At 49.2% G+C, this 21,406-nt stretch overlaps 2 protein-coding genes across 3 annotated transcripts in view; both read left to right on the top strand.

Annotated features, from left to right (window-relative positions):
- Positions 1-1,434, top strand: part of LOC145337191 (metastasis-associated protein MTA1-like) — a 113,391-nt gene extending 111,957 nt beyond the window's left edge. For both annotated transcript variants that reach the window (XM_080182000.1, XM_080181999.1), the window contains exon 21: positions 185-1,434. In XM_080182000.1, coding sequence (XP_080038126.1) covers positions 185-335 — 151 coding nt within the window. In that variant the 3' untranslated portion in view covers positions 336-1,434. The remainder of the gene's footprint in view (positions 1-184) is intronic.
- Positions 1,435-13,011: 11,577 nt separating this feature from the next.
- The window catches only part of med29 (mediator complex subunit 29), a 35,136-nt gene continuing 26,741 nt past the window's right edge, over positions 13,012-21,406 (top strand). Inside the window, exons 1-2 of the mRNA XM_080181979.1 lie at positions 13,012-13,257; positions 18,370-18,428. Of these exons, the coding sequence (XP_080038105.1) occupies positions 13,030-13,257; positions 18,370-18,428 (287 nt within the window). The 5' untranslated portion in view covers positions 13,012-13,029. The remainder of the gene's footprint in view (positions 13,258-18,369; positions 18,429-21,406) is intronic.

The raw sequence follows: 21,406 nt of genomic DNA, 5'->3' as shown, positions 1-21,406 counted from the left end.
GATAAGTTCAGGACAGATGTGAGGGAACAGAATAATTTCCGTGTCATCTACTTGACAGTCAAACATTGGACCATCAGCTCTCGGATCCAAACCTAATTGAATCTGCGATGTGGAAAGTTTGTCGGTTGTGCCATTTGCAGTTTTATTTAGTGTCTTTTTTTCCTCTTGTTTCTCTGGAAATTAGGAAAGTGCGCAAGATGCTGGGTCCAGTGGATATGAAGCGAGCAGCACGTCAACCCTACCGACAGATTCTGATTCGACAAGGACGCGCATCTTCTGCATCACAGCAGCCCAGGCAGCCCATGAATGAAGAACCAATAGTCATTGAGGATTAATGCAACATGGAGTTTTAACTAAAGCGAGACTTGTAGCCCCTGTTATACTTGAACCTTCAGTACGCATGAAGTAGAGCTCCTGAACTAGACTCCAAAATCAAGTGCTTGTCAGCCTCACGTTTTAAGATCAGATTGAAGGATTATTATTTGAGTTAGATTTCCAGTTTCCTTCCAGGGTGGACAATGGCAGCGGACAGACAGTGGCCGGTGGCTACAGTTAAAGGGCAGTTCCCACAGCCTCTTCCCAGCCCCTTCTTGACGGCTGCCACCTTTGTCCCCGCGGGAAGCTGCCTGGTGACGTTATTTGCGAGCCTGAATGGGCCTGTGGTTCTCTCTTTCGTTCTTCGAACTATCCTCTTGCTCCAGTGTGTGCGGCTGGGGACCCCAGAACAATGTGGTCGTTTATGGCTTGGTTAAAACAAAAAAGGTTTTTTTTTTAAAAAAAGAAAAGTAAAGAAAAAAGATTTTAAGGATTCCTTTTATTTTGAGAATTGTCTGTAATAGTTTAAGGAGGTGCCGTTTCTCCTCGGTTTAAGATGCAGGTTTTGTTTTTATGAACTGGTTGGCGTGCAGTTAATGCAGTGCATTGTTTTTGCATGTTACACTGTATATTGTATCCTTAAACCCATTTAAAATGGTGCAGTTTTCCAATGGAACCGAAGAGGGAAAAAAAAACTTTCTTAAAAGACTTTTTTTCATGTATGACCTTGAATCTTTTCATCACTTGAGATTCGTTACTGCAAGTTTCACAGCGAATAATTATGTACAAAATATTTTTCCATGTTTCTGACTTGGGTTGTGTTTGAAACACCCTGATTTTCACAGTGAGATATATTCCTACTACAAGGTTCTATAGTTTAGTGTGCTGATATGTACATACACTGCTAATGTAGTTGGTAAGTTAGTGTTATTCAGTCATTCCATAGGATTCAGGGAGGGTCAGTGGATGTAAAGTTTTACTGATTCTATTTGTAACTGCTTTAAGGAAGTAACAGTGCTCCCTGGAGTCACTTGGACTCGGTGTCCTTAACAGAACAGTCGAATGAAGCTAATCCTTAGCCATATGGAAACAATAAAGCATCAACTGAAATCTCTCCAAGTTACTCTCTCCTATTCCAGCGTTTTCTTTTGGCGGCTGCTCTCGTGGTACCTTTTGTGACTTTTTTTTTTGGAAGTCTCACACCCTGCCCTCGTGCGGACTTCACGCACTCTCTCGCTTGTGGAACCGTCCCCATTGCTTGAGAAGGTAGCAAATGTTTTCACCCCACGATACGAGAAAGAGATCAGAACCGAACTATGGGCCAATTAGCCTAACAGTCAGCGGGAGAAGTGCTAGCGTACAGTGCTGAAGAGGCTGTTCGGCCCATCGAGACTCTGACAGAGTATCTTACCCAGGGCCTCTTCCCTGCCCCAACACCCCACCCATTTAGCATGGCCAATCCACCTAACCTACACATCTTTGGATGCAAAGGGACAATTTAGCATGGCCAATCCACCTAACCTGCACATCTTTGGGCACTAAGGGGCAATTTAGCATGGCCAATCCACCTAACCTGCACATCTTTGGACACTAAGGGACAATTTAGCATGGCCAATCCACCTAACCTGCACATCTTTGGGCACTAAGGGGCAATTTAGCATGGCCAATCCACCTAACCTACACATCTTTGGACAATAAGGGACAATTTAGCATGGCCAATCCACCTAACCTACACATCTTTGGACAATAAGGGACAATTTAGCATGGCCAATCCACCTAACCTACACATCTTTGGACACTAAGGAGCAATTTAGCATGGCCAATCCACCTAATCTGCACATCTTTGGACAATAAGGGCAATTTAGCATGGCCAATCCACCTAGCCTGTACATCTTTGGCAATAAGGGGCAATTCAGCATGGCCGATTTCTCCCAAACCTGCACATGCTGCCAGAAGTGCTTGAATCTGTTCTTGATTGGGCCGAGTCTGTATGATTTATAGAAGAGATGTTGTGTTTGACAAGTGTCTCAGTTTTTCTTTAAGGACGTGACTAGCAGGAAGGATGAAAGGAGAGCAGTGTCCACTGAATGTGGAGTAGAGTAAGCTGTGAGGAAGGAAGCGGAGGGACACAGCTTGGACGAGTGGAGAAGCATGAGGCAACGAAACAATATGTCGGAATGTGTGACGTTATCCAATTTGGAAAAACAATTTGAAAATGTTTAAAAGGTGAGAAGTAGCTTGTGAAATATCTTTATTACAAGAGAGCTGGCTGTGCTGATACACGAGCCACAGCAAGTGATTAAAACAAATGATAGCTTCACCTCTAATTACAAAAATGGTTGGAGTGCAAAAGTAAAGGATTCTTCCAGCGCTTTTGGTCAGGCCACACCCAAAGTACGAGGATGGCACAGGGGTTAGCGCTGCTGCGGCACAGGGGTTAGCGCTGCTGCTTCACAGCGCCTTGGACTCCATAACACAAGTCAAATAATTGGACTGAGTTCATACAATTTACAGAAGAGATACCTGCGTGGAGTCTGCACATGCTTCCTGTGTCTGCGTGAGGTTTCCTCCGGGTACTCCGGTTTCCCCCCTCAGTCCAAAAGATCAGCAGGTTAGGTGGATTGGCCATGGTAAATTGTCCCTTAGTGTCCAAAGATGTGCAGGTTAGGTGGATTGGCCATGCTAAATTGCCCCTTGGTGTCCAAAGATGTGCAGGTTAGGTGGATTGGCCATGCTAAATTGCTCCTTAGTGTCCAAAGATGTGCAGGTTAGGTGGATTGGCCATGCTAAATTGCCTCTTAGTGTCCAAAGATGTGCAGGTTAGGTGGATTGGCCATGCTAAATTGCTCCTTAGTGTCCAAAGATGTGCAGGTTAGGTGGATTGGCCATGCTAAATTGCCCCTTAGTGTGCAAAGATGTGCAGGTTTGGTGGATTGGCCATGCTAAATTGCTCCTTAGTGTCCAAAGATGTGTAGGTTAGGTGGATTGGCCATGCTAAATTGTCCCCTTAGTGTCCAAAGATGTGCAGGTTAGGGGGAAATGTTCAGGATGAAAGAGTTGATGCAGATTTGATGGGCTGGATGGCCTTCTCCTGCACTGTAGGGATTCTATGGATACAATTTGGAGTTGAGAGTCTTTGAAGTCCTGTAGCAGAATGCTGTAGGTTCTCAGTTATTGAGTATGTTAACACAATAAAGGTTGGTAAATTTTTTTATATACTAATGGGTTTAGTGCAGGAAGGTGGCACAGTGGTTAGCTCTGCTGACTCAGTGCCAGGGACCCAGGTTCAATTTTAGCCTTGGCTGAGTGCGCGGAGTCTGCACGTTCTCCCCGTGCCTGCGTGGGTTTCCTCCGGATGCTCAGTTCTCTCCCACCGTCCAAAGATGTGCATGGACTGGCCATGCTAAATTGCTCCTTCATGTCCAAAGATGTGTAAGAAGATGAGTGGCATAAATATGTGGGGTTACAGGGTTAGGGTCTGGGTAACATAGAAAGGTAGGTTGGTGCAGGCTTGATGGGCTGAATGGCCTCTTTTCTGCACTGTAGGGATTGTATGTGGAGTTGAGGCAGGTTTGAATGGACGCCTGCTCACATTTCATTTGTATACTGCTGTTAATTGTACTTCCCCCACACATGGAAATATCTTCATCAACGCTATTGAATCTCTTCCTCATGTTAAAGAGGAGCCCAGCTTGTTCAGGCAGCACGGTGGTTAGCATTGCTGCTTCACAGCACCAGGGACCCGGGTTCAATTCCCGGTTTGGGTCACTGTGCAAAGCCTGCACATTCTCCCCGTGTCTGCATGGGTTTCGTCTGGGTGCTCCTGTTTCCTCCCACAGTCCGAAACACTTGCTCTTTAGCTGCGTTGGCCGGGCTAAATTCTCCCTTAGTTTACCTGAACAGGCGCCGGAGTGTGGCAACTAGGGGATTTTCACAGTAACTTCATTGCAGTGTTAATATAAGCCTACTTGTGACCTTAATAAATAAACCTAAACTTAAAACTTAAACTGAATCTTTCTCTAAATTATAACCCCTCACTTCTGGCTTAAACTTTGTGGCTTCCTCAGGGCCTTCACGTCCTTCCAGTAAAATCGAGGACTGGACAGGACCCAGTCCCCTGTCCTGTTGGAGGTTCTTTACAATTTCTCAGGATAGATGGTGGTGTAGTGGACTAGTCACTGGGCTAGTAACCCAGAGGCTAGTGCTCTGAGGGTGTGGGTTCAAAGCTCACCACAGCTTCTGGTGGAATTTAAATTCAATGAATGAAATCTGGAATTGAAAACTAGTCTCAGTAATGGTGTCTGTGAAACTGTTATTGAAGTTTCTCTGACATCCTCACCTGGTCTAGCCTGCACTGTGGTACAGTGATTAGCAATGCTGCCTCACGGTACCAGGAACCTGTGTTCAATTCTGGCCTCAGGTCACTGTGTGTGTGCACGCTTGTGTGTGTGTGTGTGTGTGTGTGTGTGTGTGTGTGTGTGGAGATTGCACATTCTCCCAGTATCTGTGGGTTTCCTCCGGGTGCTCCGGTTTCCTCCCACTGTCCAAAGGTGCGTGGGTTAAGTTGATTAGCAGTACTAAATTGTCCCTGCCTGTCACGGGGGGGTGGTGATTAGCAGGGTAAATATATGGGGTGCGGGAATAGATTGGGATTGTTGTTGGTACAAGCTTGATGGGCCAAATGGCCTCCTTCTGCACCGGAGGGCTTCTATGACTCTACAGCAATCCACTCTTAAAATGCCCTCTGAAATGTCCAACAAGCCACTCAGCTCAATGCACCAGGGTAATCAGGATGGGCACCAAATGTTGGCCTTTGCCATTGGCACCCACATTCCATCAAAGAATTTTTTTAAATTATTCCCCTCGAGTTTTTGTTAACCTTTGTTGCTGTGTTGAACATTTATGAATCATTGTGAACCCACATTGCTCTTTCACCTTATCCATAGGGGACACAGGAAATAGGAGTGGGCCATTTGGCCCTTCGAGCCTGCTTCACCATTCATTTTGATCATGGCTGATCATCCAACCAGTGACCTGTTCTCACTCCCCCCACTTCTTATCCTTTTAGCCCCAAGAGCTACATCTAACTTGTCCTTGAAAATGTACAATGTTTTGGCCTTGACTGCTCTCTGGTAGTATCCCTCACCCCTCTGTCAAAGTGCACCTTTTTGGCAAGTTAAGTTCAATACTGATTAATGCATTTACCCGTTCTGTTTGTCAATTTTTCAATCTACAATATTCGGTCTTGTATGTGCATTGTGACAGTGATTATATTTCTAAAGGATTTCAGTGGATCTGAGACCCTGGCGTTGACCCTGGCACTCCCATAGTCCAAAGATGTGCAGGTTGGGTAGATTGGTCATGCTAAATTGCCCTTTGCAAAGATGTGTAGGTTCGGGGGATTAGCCATGGCAAAGGGGGATAGTAAGGTGGTGTTGTCAGACTTTTTACTGTGTTTACCCCAGTCCAATGCCGGCATATCCACATCAAAGGGGGGATAGGGCAGGTATCATGGGGCTAGATGTCTTGGCCAAATGTTGGCTTCCTGCATTGAAGGATTTTTACCAACTCCAGTGGATTAACGTCCCAACCTGTTCATCTTTTCCACACACGGACATTTTTAATGTGTGGCCAATTTTCGAACATTGTATTAATAAAGGCGAGTTTTCCCGATTCCTGGTATTCCAAATTCAAGTTACAGGATGCTGTGTAACTGGGAGGACTCCCAACAATCAACAACTTGCATCTCAGAGATTAAAATGGAAAACATTTGTAACTGATGTAACTGTTTATTTCTGGGAATGTGTGCGGCTTGATCTTGTTTGGGGGGAAAGATGTATTTAGTTTTTATTTGTTTCACTTATGATCTAGTTTTCTGGCCCTGTCTCATGCATGGAAATGGATAAACCAACAAACTAAGTTCTGATTAAACCCCTTTTACTTTGCTCAATCATCGTTCGGTGCCCAGTTTATTGTATTAAGTCTGGGAAGTGTTGTTATTCTGGGATTCAGTCAGAGCAGTCTAATAACAAGAAGGTTGCCATGGTAACCTTCCAGCACTTTACTAGGCCCCGATCGATTTAGATCTCTAGATCAAAATGACCAGGTTTAACCCAATGTCGCCAGGCTGAATTAACTTCTAAACCCCTTGGATCAAAATGAACTAAACATAGCAAGACTACTTCAAACCTCCCAAGTGTTGGATGTCTTAAGAGCTTCATAAACACCTTGTGTTTTAGCTTGGACACAGAGCATAATTCCCATTCTCTGATATTCCTGCAGCCCCCCCTAATTACACTCACCACACCCTCATTAACTCTGGCACAGCTTAAATGATCGATTCTCCTGTTACAAGTAATGGATTGTGTGCCAATGTTTTAAATAAAAAATTTAATCCTTAATGTGCAGAGTGGTCAGGGCAAGTGCTTAATTCATCTCCTTGCTTATTCTAAACAACAAATTGAATCGCGCCACATCGTGTTGATGTTAAGGAAGGAGTTTTTTTGATTTTGACCTAGCGCCGATGAAGAAATTGGTGATGAGGAATGTAAGGACCTACTCATTGAGGCGGGGCGGGAAGGAATAGAGCAGTGATTGGCTCTGACAGGGTCAAATTGCTGAACAATGTTGATGTCAGTGTTACTGTTACAGCCCACACTGGAAACTCCCAAAGTGTTTTGTGAAGTTCACCTAGACCCTGAGTTTCACATTTCATTTTGCCATTGGGGTTTGCCATAAGGTGTTTCACTCCTGGTTTGTTTTGAGTAACCCACTAGGGAGCTTTTATCAAAACAAAGTTTATACAAAGAACAACACAGCACGGGAAACAGGCCCTTTGGCCCAATGAGCCCACGCCACCATTTCAGCGTTGTGAGTTCCCTCCTCCACCCATGACCCTTGTCTATGCTTATGGCACTCCACATTGAAGGGATACTAATTTAGGGACAATTTGTTACACCAATCAGCCTAAGAGCACATCTTTGAGGTGTGGGAGGAAACCGGAGCTCCCGGAGAAAACCCACGCAAGCACGGGGAGAATGCGCAAACTCCCACAGCCACCAGCCCAAATCCATGTACCTGCACAGCAAACAGTGATAGTCACTGAGCTGTCGTGTTGCCCGTCAGTTGGTCCAGTTTAAGCACACACTAACGATGTGAAGCACTAGGCTACTCTCGAAACATCCAAGAGCAGCCCAAGTACGACCCACCGCGTGTGTGCCTCTTGTTGGACAACAAGGCGGACCGAAGCACCTGTGGATTAAAAAGAGAAAAACATTTATTTAAGAACACAGAATATAACAAAAAGAATTGGCATAATTTTTTAATTCATGGGTGTTGTTGGCTGGGCCAGCATTTATTGCCCATCTGTAGTTGCCCTTGGAGGGCAGTTGAGTCAACCACATTGCTGTGGCTCTGGAGTCACGTATAGGCCAGACCGGGTAAGGACGGCAGATTTCCTTCCTTAAAGGACAATTTTGAACCAGATGGCTTTTCCCGACAATGGTTTCGCGGTCATCAGTAAATTCTTAATTCCAGATTTTTTTTTATTGAATTCAAATTCCACCACCTGCCGTGGCGGGATTCGATCCTGGGTCCCCAGAACATTAGCTGGGTTTCTGAATTAATAATCAAGCGATAATACCACCAGGTCATCACTTCCCTTTTTACTTTTTGCAAGACTTAAACATGGCACAGTGTAACCATTAACAGCTAGCTATTGCTGTTGTTCCGATTTAAAGGAATACCTGATAAGTTTGCCGACGATACGAAGGTTGGTGGTGTTGTGGATAGTCTGGAGGGATGTCAGAAGTTGCAGCGGGACATAGATAGGATGCAAGACTGGGCGGAGAAGTGGCATATGGACTTCAACCTGGATAAATGTGTAGTGGTCCATTTTGGCAGGTCCAATGGGATGAAGGAATATAATAATATCAAGGGTAAGACTCTTAGCAGTGTTAAGGATCAGAAGAACCTTGGGGTCCGGGTCCATAGGACTCTTAAATTGGCCTCGCAGGTGGAGGATGTGGTCAAGAAGGCGTATGGTGTACTGGCCTTCATTAATCGAGGGATTGAGTTTAGGAGTCGGGAAGTAATGCTGCAACTTTATAAGACCCTTGTCAGACCCCACTTGGAGTACTGTGCGCAGTTCTGGTCACCTCACTATAGGAAGGACGTAGAAGCTATTGAAAGGGTGCAGAGGAGATTTACAAGGATGTTGCCTGGATTGGGAGGCATGCCTTATAAAGATAGGTTGAGGGAGCTGGGACTCTTCTCCCTGGAGAGATGAAGGTTGAGAGGCGACCTGATAGAGGTTTATAAGATGTTGAGAGGAATAGATAGGGTGGATTCTCAGAGGCTATTTCCCCGGGCTGAAATGGTCGCTACGAGAGGACACAGATTTAAGGTGCGGGGAGGCAAGTACGGAGGAGACGTTAGGGGTAAGTTTTTCACTCAGAGGGTGGTGAGTGAATGGAATCGGCTGCCATCGGTGGTGGTGGAGGCGAAATCACTGGGGTCTTTTAAAAGACTTCCGGATGAGTATATGGGATCTAATGGGATTGGGGGTTATAGGTAGGTCTATGGCTTAGTAGGTATAGATGTGATCGGTGCAACTTGTGGGCTGAAGGGCCTGTTTGTGCTGTAGTGTTCTATGATAGATATGCACCCTCCCTCAGAATTAGCACTATAACCAGTATGCACATGATGCTGGATTTCCAGCTTTGTTTCATCTATGGACAGAAATCCAAGCCACTAATTTTCAGGAAAGAATATATCCTCAAAACCTGAAGAGAGATAAACTTAGCCTCTGGCAGCTTCCAGTCTCCTGACGTAAGAGAGATCAACACTTAGACGGCTAAAACTCCAACTCCAGGGAGTGGGGAAAACACTGCTGTCTCTCTCAGCTCCAAGAAGCTTCTGAAAAACGAAATTAAAACTGGACTTCTCTGTGAAAAACAAAGTTGTCCCTAGTCATATGACCTGACCTGTCAATTACCCCAATCAAGCTCTACTCTGCCATCCCAGGGAAACACTGAAACCAGAGAACACTGCATTAGTTCAGATTAAAACAATGTGACGTCAGTTACACTGCTTCAGTAACAATAAAGGACACTGGTTGCAGATGACACAACACCGATAAAATCCCAGGGACTGCTAAAACATCCTGCAGAGAAACATGATTGAAATACATTCCTTAAAAAGGTACATTATCATCACATAGTACCTAGAGGTCAGGTACCTTTCTTGAAAGTGGAAGAGTTTACCCTTTTATTTTCAGTTCTACATTTCACTTTGTGAAATTTTCATTTTCACAGGTTAAATCAGGAACAGCTGGGGACCTATTCAGGACTCCTTGGACCTTAATTGTGCTTCCTTTTGTGAACCATTTCATCAAGTCACTTAGAATCTCAGTTGCTACCTTAGCTGCATTAATAATGTTAGAAGTCAGGTTGGATACTCCATGGTGTTCTATGAAGCTTGCCTGACCTATACTGTTTTACATTGAATTTGGCTAGGATGAGTGAGAGAAGTTTCACTCCCAGTGTGATTAAACTGACCCACAAGAAGCTTTTATCAAAAACAAAGTGTAACGAATATTGTTGACACATGTAGTAAGACAATTAGCAAGAACTTTTAACAAGTACAAACATAACAGTCACAATAATGTATAATCCTTAAGGAATATCTCTAATGTATTCCAACCAAAGCCAACATCCAGTCCACAAAACACTCTAAGTAAGCACGATACAGCGTAGGTTACTGCCCAATTGTTGCAGGAATCCAGCCTCCTGGCTTGAAAAGCCCTTGTAAAGAAACTCAGAAGAGGTTGTAGTTGAATCTGTTTCCCAAAACACGGCTTCTTTAAGCCTCTTCTTCAGCTAACTGATAATAGTTTCAGAACCAAACAAAGAAAAGAACAGAGAAAAACTGCTTCTTAGCTTGCTGCTAAACTGCTTCCAACCCACTCCCCAAAACAAAACCAAAACCCCTATCATCTGAATGCCACAAATGAAACTGAAAGCCCTATCTCCTGACTGCTACAGCTTTGCTCCACCCCCAATAACATCACTGAAGCTGTAAGCTACATGATTTTTAAAAAAATTTCTTAAAAGTACACTCACAGACAATTAGTCCTGCAGCAATTTGTACAGTGTCAAAACAAAATAGATTCCAAATAGACTTTAAAAATCTGCAATATCTGGGAGCCTTGTGCATCGGGAGTGGGGGGATTGGCTACTGCAAATAACACTGTAATTATAGAGAGAGAGTCTGCAGGGAGTTGAAAACAGTGAGGTTTAATAAGGGCAAAAAATAAACAGATATACTCGATCATAGGGATGAACTATAGAGCTCGGAGCATGAGTAGGCCATTCAGCCCCTCGAGCCTGTTCTGCCATTTAATACGATCAGGGCTGATCTCATCTCTGCCTCAACTCCACCTTCCTGCTCTTCAAACCCGTTACTAATTAAAAATCTGTCCACCTCTCTTTAAATTTACCCAAAGACCCTGAATCCACTGCGCTCTGGGACAGTGAATTCCACAGACTCGCCACCCTCTGAGGGAAATAATTCCACCTCATCGGTTTTAAATCTCCCAAAACTATGACCTCTTGTTCTAGATTGCCCCATAAGAAGGAATACCCTCTCCATTTCTCCTTTGTCAATCCCCCTTAACATCTCGTACACCTCAATTAGATCTCCACTCATTCTTCTAAAAATTCCACCCTGTATTCAAATCTTTATTATTTATTGGTGATTGCAGTTTATATATCTTTTATTCATTGGATGTGGCCATTGCTGGCTAGGCCAGCATATACTGCCCGTTGTTTTAGAGGGTAGTTCACACTGCTGTGGGTCAGGAGTCACATGTAGGCCAGACCGGGTAAGGACGGCAGATTTCCTTCCCTAGTGATCGTTTTTACAAGAATTGATTTTTAATTTCTTTTATTGAATTCAAATTTCACCATCTAAAGTTTAAAGTTTTATCAATTAGCGTCACAAGTAGGCTTACATTGACACTGCAATGAAGTTACTGTAAAAGTCCCCTAGTCGCCACACTCCGGCACCTGCTTGGGTACACTGAGGGAGAATTTAGCATGGCCAATGCATCCTAACCAGCACATCGTTTGGACTATGAGGGGAAACCGGAGCACCTGGAGGAAACCCATGCAGACATGGGGAGAATGTGCAGACTCTGCACATTCAAGCTCGGGTCACTGATGCTATGAGGCAGCAGCACTAACCACTGTGCCACCATGCCATGGTGAGATTTGTACCTGGATCCCCAAGAGTATTAAGATAAAAGCAAATTTCTGCAGATGCTGGAATCTGAAACAAAAATGGAAAATGCTGGAAAATCTCAGCAGGTCTGACAGCAACTGAGGAGAGAGAATAGAGCAAACGTTTCAAGTCTGGTTGCACCCAGAAGCAAAGGCTACGCAAGAAAAATTGCTGAGGGGGCAGAACCTCACCCTGATGCATGACCTGACTCTTTACACCAAACAGAGAGTTACAAATATAAACACACATCAAACTTCAACAGGTATCAGCAAATGGTAATGAATGTTCACTGATCTGCAACGTTAACTCACTCCACAGCTGCTGCCTGACCTGCTGAATATTCTGTTTTTCATTTAATCAAATTAGATTTTACATAAACAAGTGTTTAAGAGTGTAAATATATCTATCATATCTAAATCTGTAAATGCTGTTGCTGTACTTTGCAGTATCATTTACAGCTTTCTCTGCTTTAGTGTTTTGTTTGAATAAGAACTAAAGTTCAGGTGGTCTCAGCTCCTGGACATCACTGCAGGAGTCCCTCAGGCTAGTGTCCGAGGCCCAACCACCTTCAGCAGCTCCATCAGTGACCTTCCCTCCATCATAAGGTCAGAATGGGAAGAAGTCATTGGCTGGTGACTGCACAGTGTTCAGTATATTCCAACTCCTCAGACACTGAAGCAGTCCAGGTCCAAATGCAGCGAGGTGTGGACAATATCCAGGCCTGGGCTGACAAGTTGCAAGTAACATTCGTGCCACACGGGTGCCAGGCAATGACCATCACCAACAGGAGAAGACTAACTATCAACCCTTGAAGTTCAATGGCATTACTTTTGCTGAATCCCCCACCATCAATATGCTGGGGGTAACCATTGATCTAAACTGAACTAAATCAGCCCTGTATGAGGACTAACAAGGCAAGGGAATACACAACGAATGGTAGGACAATGAGAGGTTAGGCAGTTCTGGAAATCACATTACAGCATGTAATTACCAGTATCAAATATGGTGAGCAGGTGGGTTCTGCCAGTACCAAAGATGGTGAGCGATTGGATTTTGCCAGTATCAAAGATAGTGAACAAGTGGATTTTGCCAATATCAAAGATGGAGAACGACGGGAGTTTGCCAATATCAAAGGTGGCGATCAACAACATCTCGTCCGTATTAAAAATGGCGATCAATTTGGATTTTGCCAGTATCAAAGATGGTGAGAGACTGGATTATGCCAGTATCAATGATGGTGAGCGGCTGGATTTTTGCCAATACTAAAGATGGTAACCCGGTCCGGGGCTGATTTGCGCACGCGTCGTCCATCGGGGCCCGCTGTTTGATTATCGCAGTGACCAGCCAATCGGATTGGTAAGTGACCAGGTGACGTCGCGTCTCTCTGTGGACCAATCAGATCGAGGGCTGGTTCGGCAGCGGGAACAGGACAAGATGGCGGCGCCGCTCAACCCGCAGCAACAACAACAACAACAACTGGCGGCCGCGGCCCAGCAGCAGCAGCAGCAGCAGTTGGTTCAGGCCCAGCAGCTGGCCGCAGCCCAGGCCCAGGCCGGACAGCCCCCGCTCCCACAGCAACAACAGCAGCAACAGGCCCAGCAACAGGACGACCCAGTGGCCAAATTCAAACTCCTGATCCCTCAGCTGAAGGACTCGCTGCAGGTAACAGCCATCAGGGTCAGGGGTCAGTGAGAACCATGGCCACCTGGGGTCAAGGGTCATTGTGAACCATGGCCACCTGGGGTCAAGGGTCAGTGTGAACCATGGCCACCTGGGGTCAGGGGTCAGTGAGAACCGTGACCACCTGGGGTCAGGGGTCAGTGAGAACCATGGCCACCTGGGGTCAGGGGTCAGTGAGAACCGTGACCACCTGGGGTCAGGGGTCAGTGTGAACAATGGCCACCTGGGGTCAGGGGTAAGTGAGAACCATGGCCACCTGGGGTCAGGGGTCAATGTGAACCGTGGCCACCTGGAGTCAGGGGTCAGTGTGAACCATGGCTATCTGGGGGTCAGTGTGAACTGTGGCCACCTGGGGTCAGGGGTCAGTGTGAACTGTGGCCACCTGGGGTCAGGGGTCAGTGTGAACTGTGGCCACCAGGGGTCAGTGTGAACTGTGACCACCTGGGGTCAGGGGTCAGTGAGAACCATGGTTACCTTGAGTCAGGGGTCAGTGAGAGCCATGGCCATCTAGGGTCAGGGGTCAGTGGGATCCATGGCCATCTAGGGTCAGGGGTCAGTGTGAACTATGGCCACCTGGGGTCAGGGGTCAGTGTGAACCATGGCCACCTGGGGTCAGGGGTCAGTGTGAACCATGGCTGTCTGAGGTCAGTGTGAACCGTGGCCACCTGGGGTCAGGGGTCAGTGTGAACGGTGGCCACCTGGAGTCAGGGGTCAGTGTGAACGGTGGCCACCTGGGGTCAGGGGTCAGTGAGAACCATGGTTACCTTGAGTCAGGGGTCAGTGTGAACCGTGGCCACCTGGGGTCAGGGGTCAGTGGGATCACAGTCATCTGAGGTCAGGGGTCAGTGTGAACTATAGCTACATGGGTCAGAGCTCGGTGGGATTAGTAGGGTCTATGGCCATGTGGGGTCAGGATCAGTGTGAACTATGGCCATTTGGGGTCAGTGAGATCCATGGCAGTCAGGGGTCAGTGTAAGCCATGATGACCTGGAGACAGTGGGATCTATGGCCATCAGGGGTCAGTGGGACCATGGCCATCAGGGGTCAGTGGGACCATGGCCATCAGGGGTCAGTGGGACCATGGCCATCTGGGGTCAGTGGGACCATGGCCATCTGGGGTCAGTGGGACCATGGCCATCTGGGGTCAGTGGGACCATGGCCATCTGGGGTCAGTGGGACCATGGCCATCTGGGGTCAGTGGGACCATGGCCATCTGGGGTCAGTGGGACCATGGCCATCTGGGGTCAGTGGGACCATGGCCATCTGGGGTCAGTGGGACCATGGCCATCAGGGGTCAGTGGGACCATGGCCATCTGGGGTCAGTGGGATCTATGGCCATCAGGGGTCAGTGGGACCATGGCCATCAGGGGTCAGTGGGATCCATGGCCATCAGGGGTCAGTGGGACCATGGCCATCAGGGGTCAGTGGGACCATGGCCATCAGGGGTCAGTGGGATCTATGGCCATCAGGGGTCAGTGGGATCTATGGCCATCAGGGGTCAGTGGGACCATGGCCATCAGGGGTCAGTGGGATCTATGGCCATCAGGGGTCAGTGGGATCTATGGCCATCAGGGGTCAGTGGGATCCATGGCCATCTGGGGTCAGTGTGAATTATGGCCACCTGCGGTCGGGGTCAGGGTGAACTTTGGCCACCTGAGCTCAGGGGTCAGTGTGAACCATGTCCATCTGGAGTCAGGGGTCATTGTGAACTATGGCCACCTGAGGTCAGGGGTCATTGTGAACTATGGCCACTTGGGATCAGGAATCAATAGGATCCATGTTCATCTGATGGTCAGAGGTCAAAGCAGCCCACTTGATTGGCACCACATCCGCCACCTTCCACATTCACTCTCTCCATCACCGATGCACAGTGACAGCCGTGTGTACCACCTACAAGATGCACTGCAGCAATTCACCAAGGCTTCTTAGGCAGCATCTTCCAAATGTATGACCATCTAGGACAAGGGCAGCAGATACCTGCAAACACCACACCTGGAGGTTCCCCGCCAAGTCACTCACCATCCTGACTTAGAAATATATCGCCATTCCTTCACAGTCGCTGGGTCAATATCCCGGAATTCCCTCTAACAGCACGACGGATGTACCTCCATTACATGGAACTGCAGCGATCCAAGAAGGCAGCTCACCACCACCTTATCGAGAGCAGTTAGGAATGGACAACAAATAAGAACATAAGAAATAGGAGCAGGAGTAGGCCATCCAGCCCTTCGAGCCTGCCCCGCCATTCAATAAGATCATGGCTGATCTGTCGTGGCTCAGTTCCACTTTCCCGCCCTCTCCCCATAACCCTTAATCCCCTCTCTTATCAAAAACCCATCAACCCGCGTCTTAAAAATATTTAGCGAGGCAGCCTCCACCACTTCAACGGGCAGAGAATTCCAGAGATTCACCACCCTTTGAGTGAAGAAGTTCCTCCTCAACTCCGTTCTAAACCGCCCCCCTTTTATCTTGAGGCTGTGCCCCCTAGTCCTACTGTCCTTTCTGAGTGGGAAGAGTCTCTCCACCTCTATATCCATCCCATTCATCATCTTATACGTCTCAATGAGATCTCCCCTCATTCTTCTAAACTCTAACGAGTACAAGCCTAGTTTATTCAGCCTCTCCTCATAGCTCAACCCCCTCAACTCCGGTATCAGCCTAGTAAACCTCCTCTGCACTCCCTCCAAGGCCAAAATATCCTTGCGCAGGTGCGGTGCCCAAAACTGCACACAGTACTCCAGCTGCGGCCTCACCAATGCCCTATACAGCTGCAGCAAGACCTCCCTACTTTTATATTCAATCCCCCTCGCTATGAAGGCCAGCATCCCATTCGCCTTCCTGACCACCTGCTGCACCTGCAGGCTGGGTTTTTGCGACTCATGCACAAGGACCCCGAGGTCCCTCTGCACCGTCGCCTGCTGCAGTTTTTCGCCACGTAATAGTCCTTCCTACCATTCTTCCTACCAAAGTGGACCACCTCACACTTGCCAACATTAAATTCCATTTGCCATTTCCTGGCCCATTCACCCAGCCTATCTAGATCCTTCTGCAGACTCTCCACACCCTCCGCACAATTTGCCTTTCCCCCAATCTTGGTGTCATCAGCAAATTTCGACACCCTACACTCGGTTCCCTCCTCCAGATCATCTATATAAATGGTAAAAAGCTGGTAAAATGCTGGCAACGCCTGCGTCCAGTGAGCAAAGAAATAGTTAGAAAGATTTAGAAACAGAATATTTACCTCACAAAAGAGACCATCACTGAGACCCAGCTTTTCATTCCACATTTATTGAATTTTCTTCACCTTATCTGAATTTGAGCTGAAGCTTGGATTTCTGGATCATTCCTCCATGGAAATGCGGGCCATTGGGACTAGCTTAGTGGCTAAATAAAGGGGTAGCATAGACAAGTTGGGCCGAAGGGCCTGATTCCGTGCTGTAAACCTCTATGGCTGCTCCAGAACCATTCCCACCAAATCACAGTCCCCTATACCGTGTACTTTTCATTCACATGACCTTCTGTTAGCCTGTTTTCTGATGATTTTGTGTTGCAAGCGCTTCCCAACTTGGGTAAATCTTTAGAGGTCAGTGTACTGACTTAGCTTAGGGTGGAAGAGTGTCTGTCTTGATGCCCTGCGTGTTTCTGGGCAAGTACAGCTTAGATTGAAGCGTCTTCCTGAAATTCTCAACTCGGGAGCCGCTACAAGTCATAGAATCCCTACAGTGCAGAAAGAGGCCATTCAGCCCATCGAACCTGCAGCTGCAACAATCCCACCCGGGCCCTACCCCCGTCAGCCTATGTATTTCTCTTGCTGATCTCATTGGCACAGAATCCTACAGTGCAGAGGAGGCACTTCAGTCCATCGAGCCTGCATTGATGCATGAAAGCCCTGACCTGCCCACCTAATCCCACTTGCCTGCACTTGGCCCATAGCCCTGAATGTTAGAGCATGTCAGGCACTCATCCAGCTTCTTTTTAAAGTCGCCCCCCCCCCCCAACCCCGGGCAGCGCATTCCAGCCCCTCACCACCCTCTGGGTAAAACGTTGTTCCCCAAATCCCCCCCTAAACCTCCCACCCCTCACTTTTAACTTGTGTCGCCTCGTAACTGACCCTTCAACCAAGGGGAACAGCTGCTCCCGATCCACCCTGTCCGTGCCCCTCATAAACTTGAACATTTCAATCAGGTCGCTTCTCTACTCCAGTGAAAATAACCCAAGCCTATCCAACCTCTCTTTATAACTTAAATATTCCATCCCAGGTAACATCCTGGTGAATCCCCTCTGCACCCCTTGCAGTGTGTTCAAGTCCTTCCTATAACGTGGCGACCAGAACTGCACACGGCACTCCAGCTGTAGCCTCACCAAGGTTCTATACAACTCCATCATGACTTCTGAAGGGCAATTTAGCACGACCAATCCACCTAACCTGCACATCTTTGAAATGTGAGAGGAAACTGGAGCACCCGGAGGAAACCCACACAGACACGGGGAGAACATGCAGACTCTGCACAGACAGTGACCCAAGCTGGGAATCGAACCCTGGTCCCTGGCACTGTGAGGCAGCTGTGTGAACCACCGTGCTGCCCTAAGCTTCCCAATTCACCGCGCTGTCACTGCATCATTGCGATGCAGTAAAGGCCGTGCGCGCCTGCGTGTAGCGGTTCAGAGAAGGTTTAGCAGTCTCACTCCAGGAATGGATGGGTTGTCTTACAACCAAAAGTTAGAGAGGTCAGGTTTGTATCCGCTAGATTTTAGACTTGATCAAAACCTTTAAGATCCTGAGAGATGGGGGAGAGTCTCGAACTAGGGGTCGCGGTTTAAAAATAGAGGCTCACTAATTGAGGACAGAAGTGGGGAGAATTTTTCTCCCTGGGAAGGTCTTTGGGGTTCTCTTCCTCAAAAGGCAGTAGAAGCAGAGACTTTGAATATGTTTAAGGCAGAGCGAGATAGGGTGACAGGTTATCGGGGGGTGGGCAGGAATGTGGGATTGAGGTTACAATCAGTTCAGGTGGAGCAGGCTGGAGGAGCAGAGTGACCTACTCCTGCTCCTCATTCATACGTATGTTTGAATGTAATTTTACCTTTGCATTCTAGAATCTCATGAGGATTGCAGCTCTGAACTTGTCCCAGAACACAACCATAGACAACGGACAGTAAGTATAATTTTCCATAAACGGATGGGGCTTCTATCAGTTGTTAAAGTGAAGCATCTTAACTTCCAGTTCTCTGTTTTGCCGTTGCCTTCTCTTTGTGCCTGTGGTCCAGCCTTGATGAGGTGGGATTGACTGGGACGGGACGGGTGGTTGGGGAGGTACAGTCGGTTCGTCTGTGAGTTACCCTCACAGTTAGAGTGTCAGGACCATGCTTGTGGTAAGCTGTGAGGCGTTTGTACTGTGTCTCCGACACCCAGGCTGCACAGAGGAGACATCGTACAAATAGGAGATGGAACAGGGGCTGAATGGCCTCCTCCTGTTTTTATATTCCTATTGGATGGCGGGATTGAGCAGACTGAGTTTAGAAGAATGAGACATTGAATCTCTCCAAATTCTTCCTGGGGGGGCGACAAGGTCGACGTTTCCCCCTGTCTGGGAGCGGGGATTGGGGGGCTACTGAGGGCACGGGGAACAAGGGGACACGGACTCAGAATAAGGGGCAGGCCAGTTACAGCTGGGATGAGGAGGAATTCCTTCACTCGGAAGGTGGTGAACCTTTGGAATTCTTTACTCTAGAGACCTGGTCACTGAATATATTCAAGACAGAGTAAAGAACAGTGCTGTACAGGAGCACCCAGCCTGCGCTGACACACAATGCCTTTCTAAAGAGTTTTTGCCTGTATGTGGTCCATATCCCTCTATTCCTCCCTACCCATGTATCTGTCAATATGCCTCTTGCTATTATATGTACTCCTTCTATCTTCATTCTCTACAACTGAGATCGATAGGTTTTTAGATGTGAAAGATATCAAGGGATACGGGGATAGGGTGGGAAAAGGATGTTAAGATTGACAATCAGCCATGATTTTGTTCTATTAATGTGTGGGACATGGGCGTTGCTTGGCTAGGCCAACGTTTATTACCCATCCCTAGTTGTCCTTGAGAGGGCGGTGGTGAGCTGCCTGCTTGAATCTCTGCAGTCCACTTGCCGTGGGTTGATCCACAATGCCGTAAGGAAGGGAATTCCAGGATTTTCACCCAGCGACTGTGAAGGAACGGCGATATATTTCCAAGTGAGTGACTTGGAGAGGAGCCTTCAGATGGTGTGTGGCCAGGCATCTACTACCCTTGTCCTTCTAGGTGAAAGTAGTTGTGGGGTTTGGAAGGTGCTGTCTGAGGAGCCTTGGTGAGTTGCTGCAGTGCGTTGTGTAGATGGTACACACGGCTGTCACTCTGCGTTAGCGATGGAGAGAGTGAATGGTGGATGTGGTGCCAAACAAGTGGGCTGCTTTGACCCTTGGAGTTCCACCCCCCCCCCACCCCCCCAAAAGATGGCCATGAATTCCACTGACCCTTGGTCAGCGGATGACCGTGGATCCTATTGACCCCGACCCCCAGGTGGCCGTGGCTCACACTGACCCCTGACCCCAGGTGGCCGCGGCTCACACTGACCCCTGACCCCAGGTGGCTGTGGCTCACACTGACCCCTGACCCCAGGTGGCCGCGGCTCACACTGACCCCTGACCCCAGGTGGCCGCGGCTCACACTGACCCCTGACCCCAGGTGGCCGCGGCTCACACTGACCCCTGACCCCAGGTGGCCGCGGCTCACACTGACCCCTGACCCCAGGTGGCCGCGGCTCACACTGACCCCTGACCCCAGGTGGCCGCGGCTCACACTGACCCCTGACCCCAGGTGGCCGCGACTCTCACTGACCCCTGACCCCAGGTGGCCGTGACTCTCACTGACCCCTGAGCCCAGGTGGCCGTGACTCTCACTGACCCCTGACCCCAGGTGGCCGTGACTCACACTGACCCCTGACCCCAGGTGGCCGTGGCTCACACTGACCCCTGACCCCAGGTGGCCGCGGCTCACACTGACCCCTGACCCCAGGTGGCCGCGACTCACGCTGACCCCTGACCCCAGGTGGCCGCGGCTCACACTGACCCCTGACCCCAGGTGGCCGCGGCTCACACTGACCCCTGACCCCAGGTGGCCGCGGCTCACACTGACCCCTGACCCCAGGTGGCCGCGGCTCACACTGACCCCTGACCCCAGGTGGCCGCGGCTCACACTGACCCCTGACCCCAGGTGGCCGCGGCTCACACTGACCCCTGACCCCAGGTGGCCGCGGCTCACACTGACCCCGACCCCTGACCCCAGGTGGCCGGGGCTCACACTGACCCCTGACCCCAGGTGGCCGGGGCTCACACTGACCCCTGACCCCAGGTGGCCGGGGCTCACACTGACCCCTGAGCCCAGGTGGCCGCGGCTCACACTGACCCCTGAGCCCAGGTGGCCGCGGCTCACACTGACCCCTGAGCCCAGGTGGCCGCGGCTCTCACTGACCCCTGACCCCAGGTGGCCGCGGCTCACACTGACCCCTGACCCCAGGTGGCCGCGGCTCACACTGACCCCTGACCCCAGGTGGCCGCGACTCACACTGACCCCTGACCCCAGGTGGCCGCGGCTCACACTGACCCCTGACCCCAGGTGGCCGCGGCTCACACTGACCCCGACCCCTGACCCCAGGTGGCCGCGGCTCACACTGACCCCTGACCCCAGGTGGCCGCGGCTCACGCTGACCCCTGACCCCAGGTGGCCACGGCTCACGCTGACCCCTGACCCCAGGTGGCCGCGGCTCACACTGACCCCTGACCCCAGGTGGCCGCGGCTCACACTGACCCCTGACCCCAGGTGGCCGCGACTCACACTGACCCCTGACCCCAGGTGGCCGCGGCTCACACTGACCCCTGACCCCAGGTGGCCGCGGCTCACACTGACCCCGACCCCTGACCCCAGGTGGCCGCGGCTCACGCTGACCCCTGACCCCAGGTGGCCGCGGCTCACGCTGACCCCTGAGCCCAGGTGGCCGCGGCTCACACTGACCCCTGAGCCCAGGTGGCCGCGGCTCACACTGACCCCTGAGCCCAGGTGGCCGCGGCTCACACTGACCCCTGAGCCCAGGTGGCCGCGAC

Source organism: Carcharhinus amblyrhynchos, unplaced genomic scaffold (assembly GCF_965287045.1).
Source record: "Carcharhinus amblyrhynchos unplaced genomic scaffold, sCarAmb.v2.hapA scaffold_44, whole genome shotgun sequence".
In the NCBI taxonomy this organism is placed as follows: Eukaryota; Metazoa; Chordata; class Chondrichthyes; order Carcharhiniformes; family Carcharhinidae; genus Carcharhinus; species Carcharhinus amblyrhynchos.
Note: the sequence above shows the minus strand (reverse complement) of the source record. Positions and strands in the feature narration are given on the sequence as shown.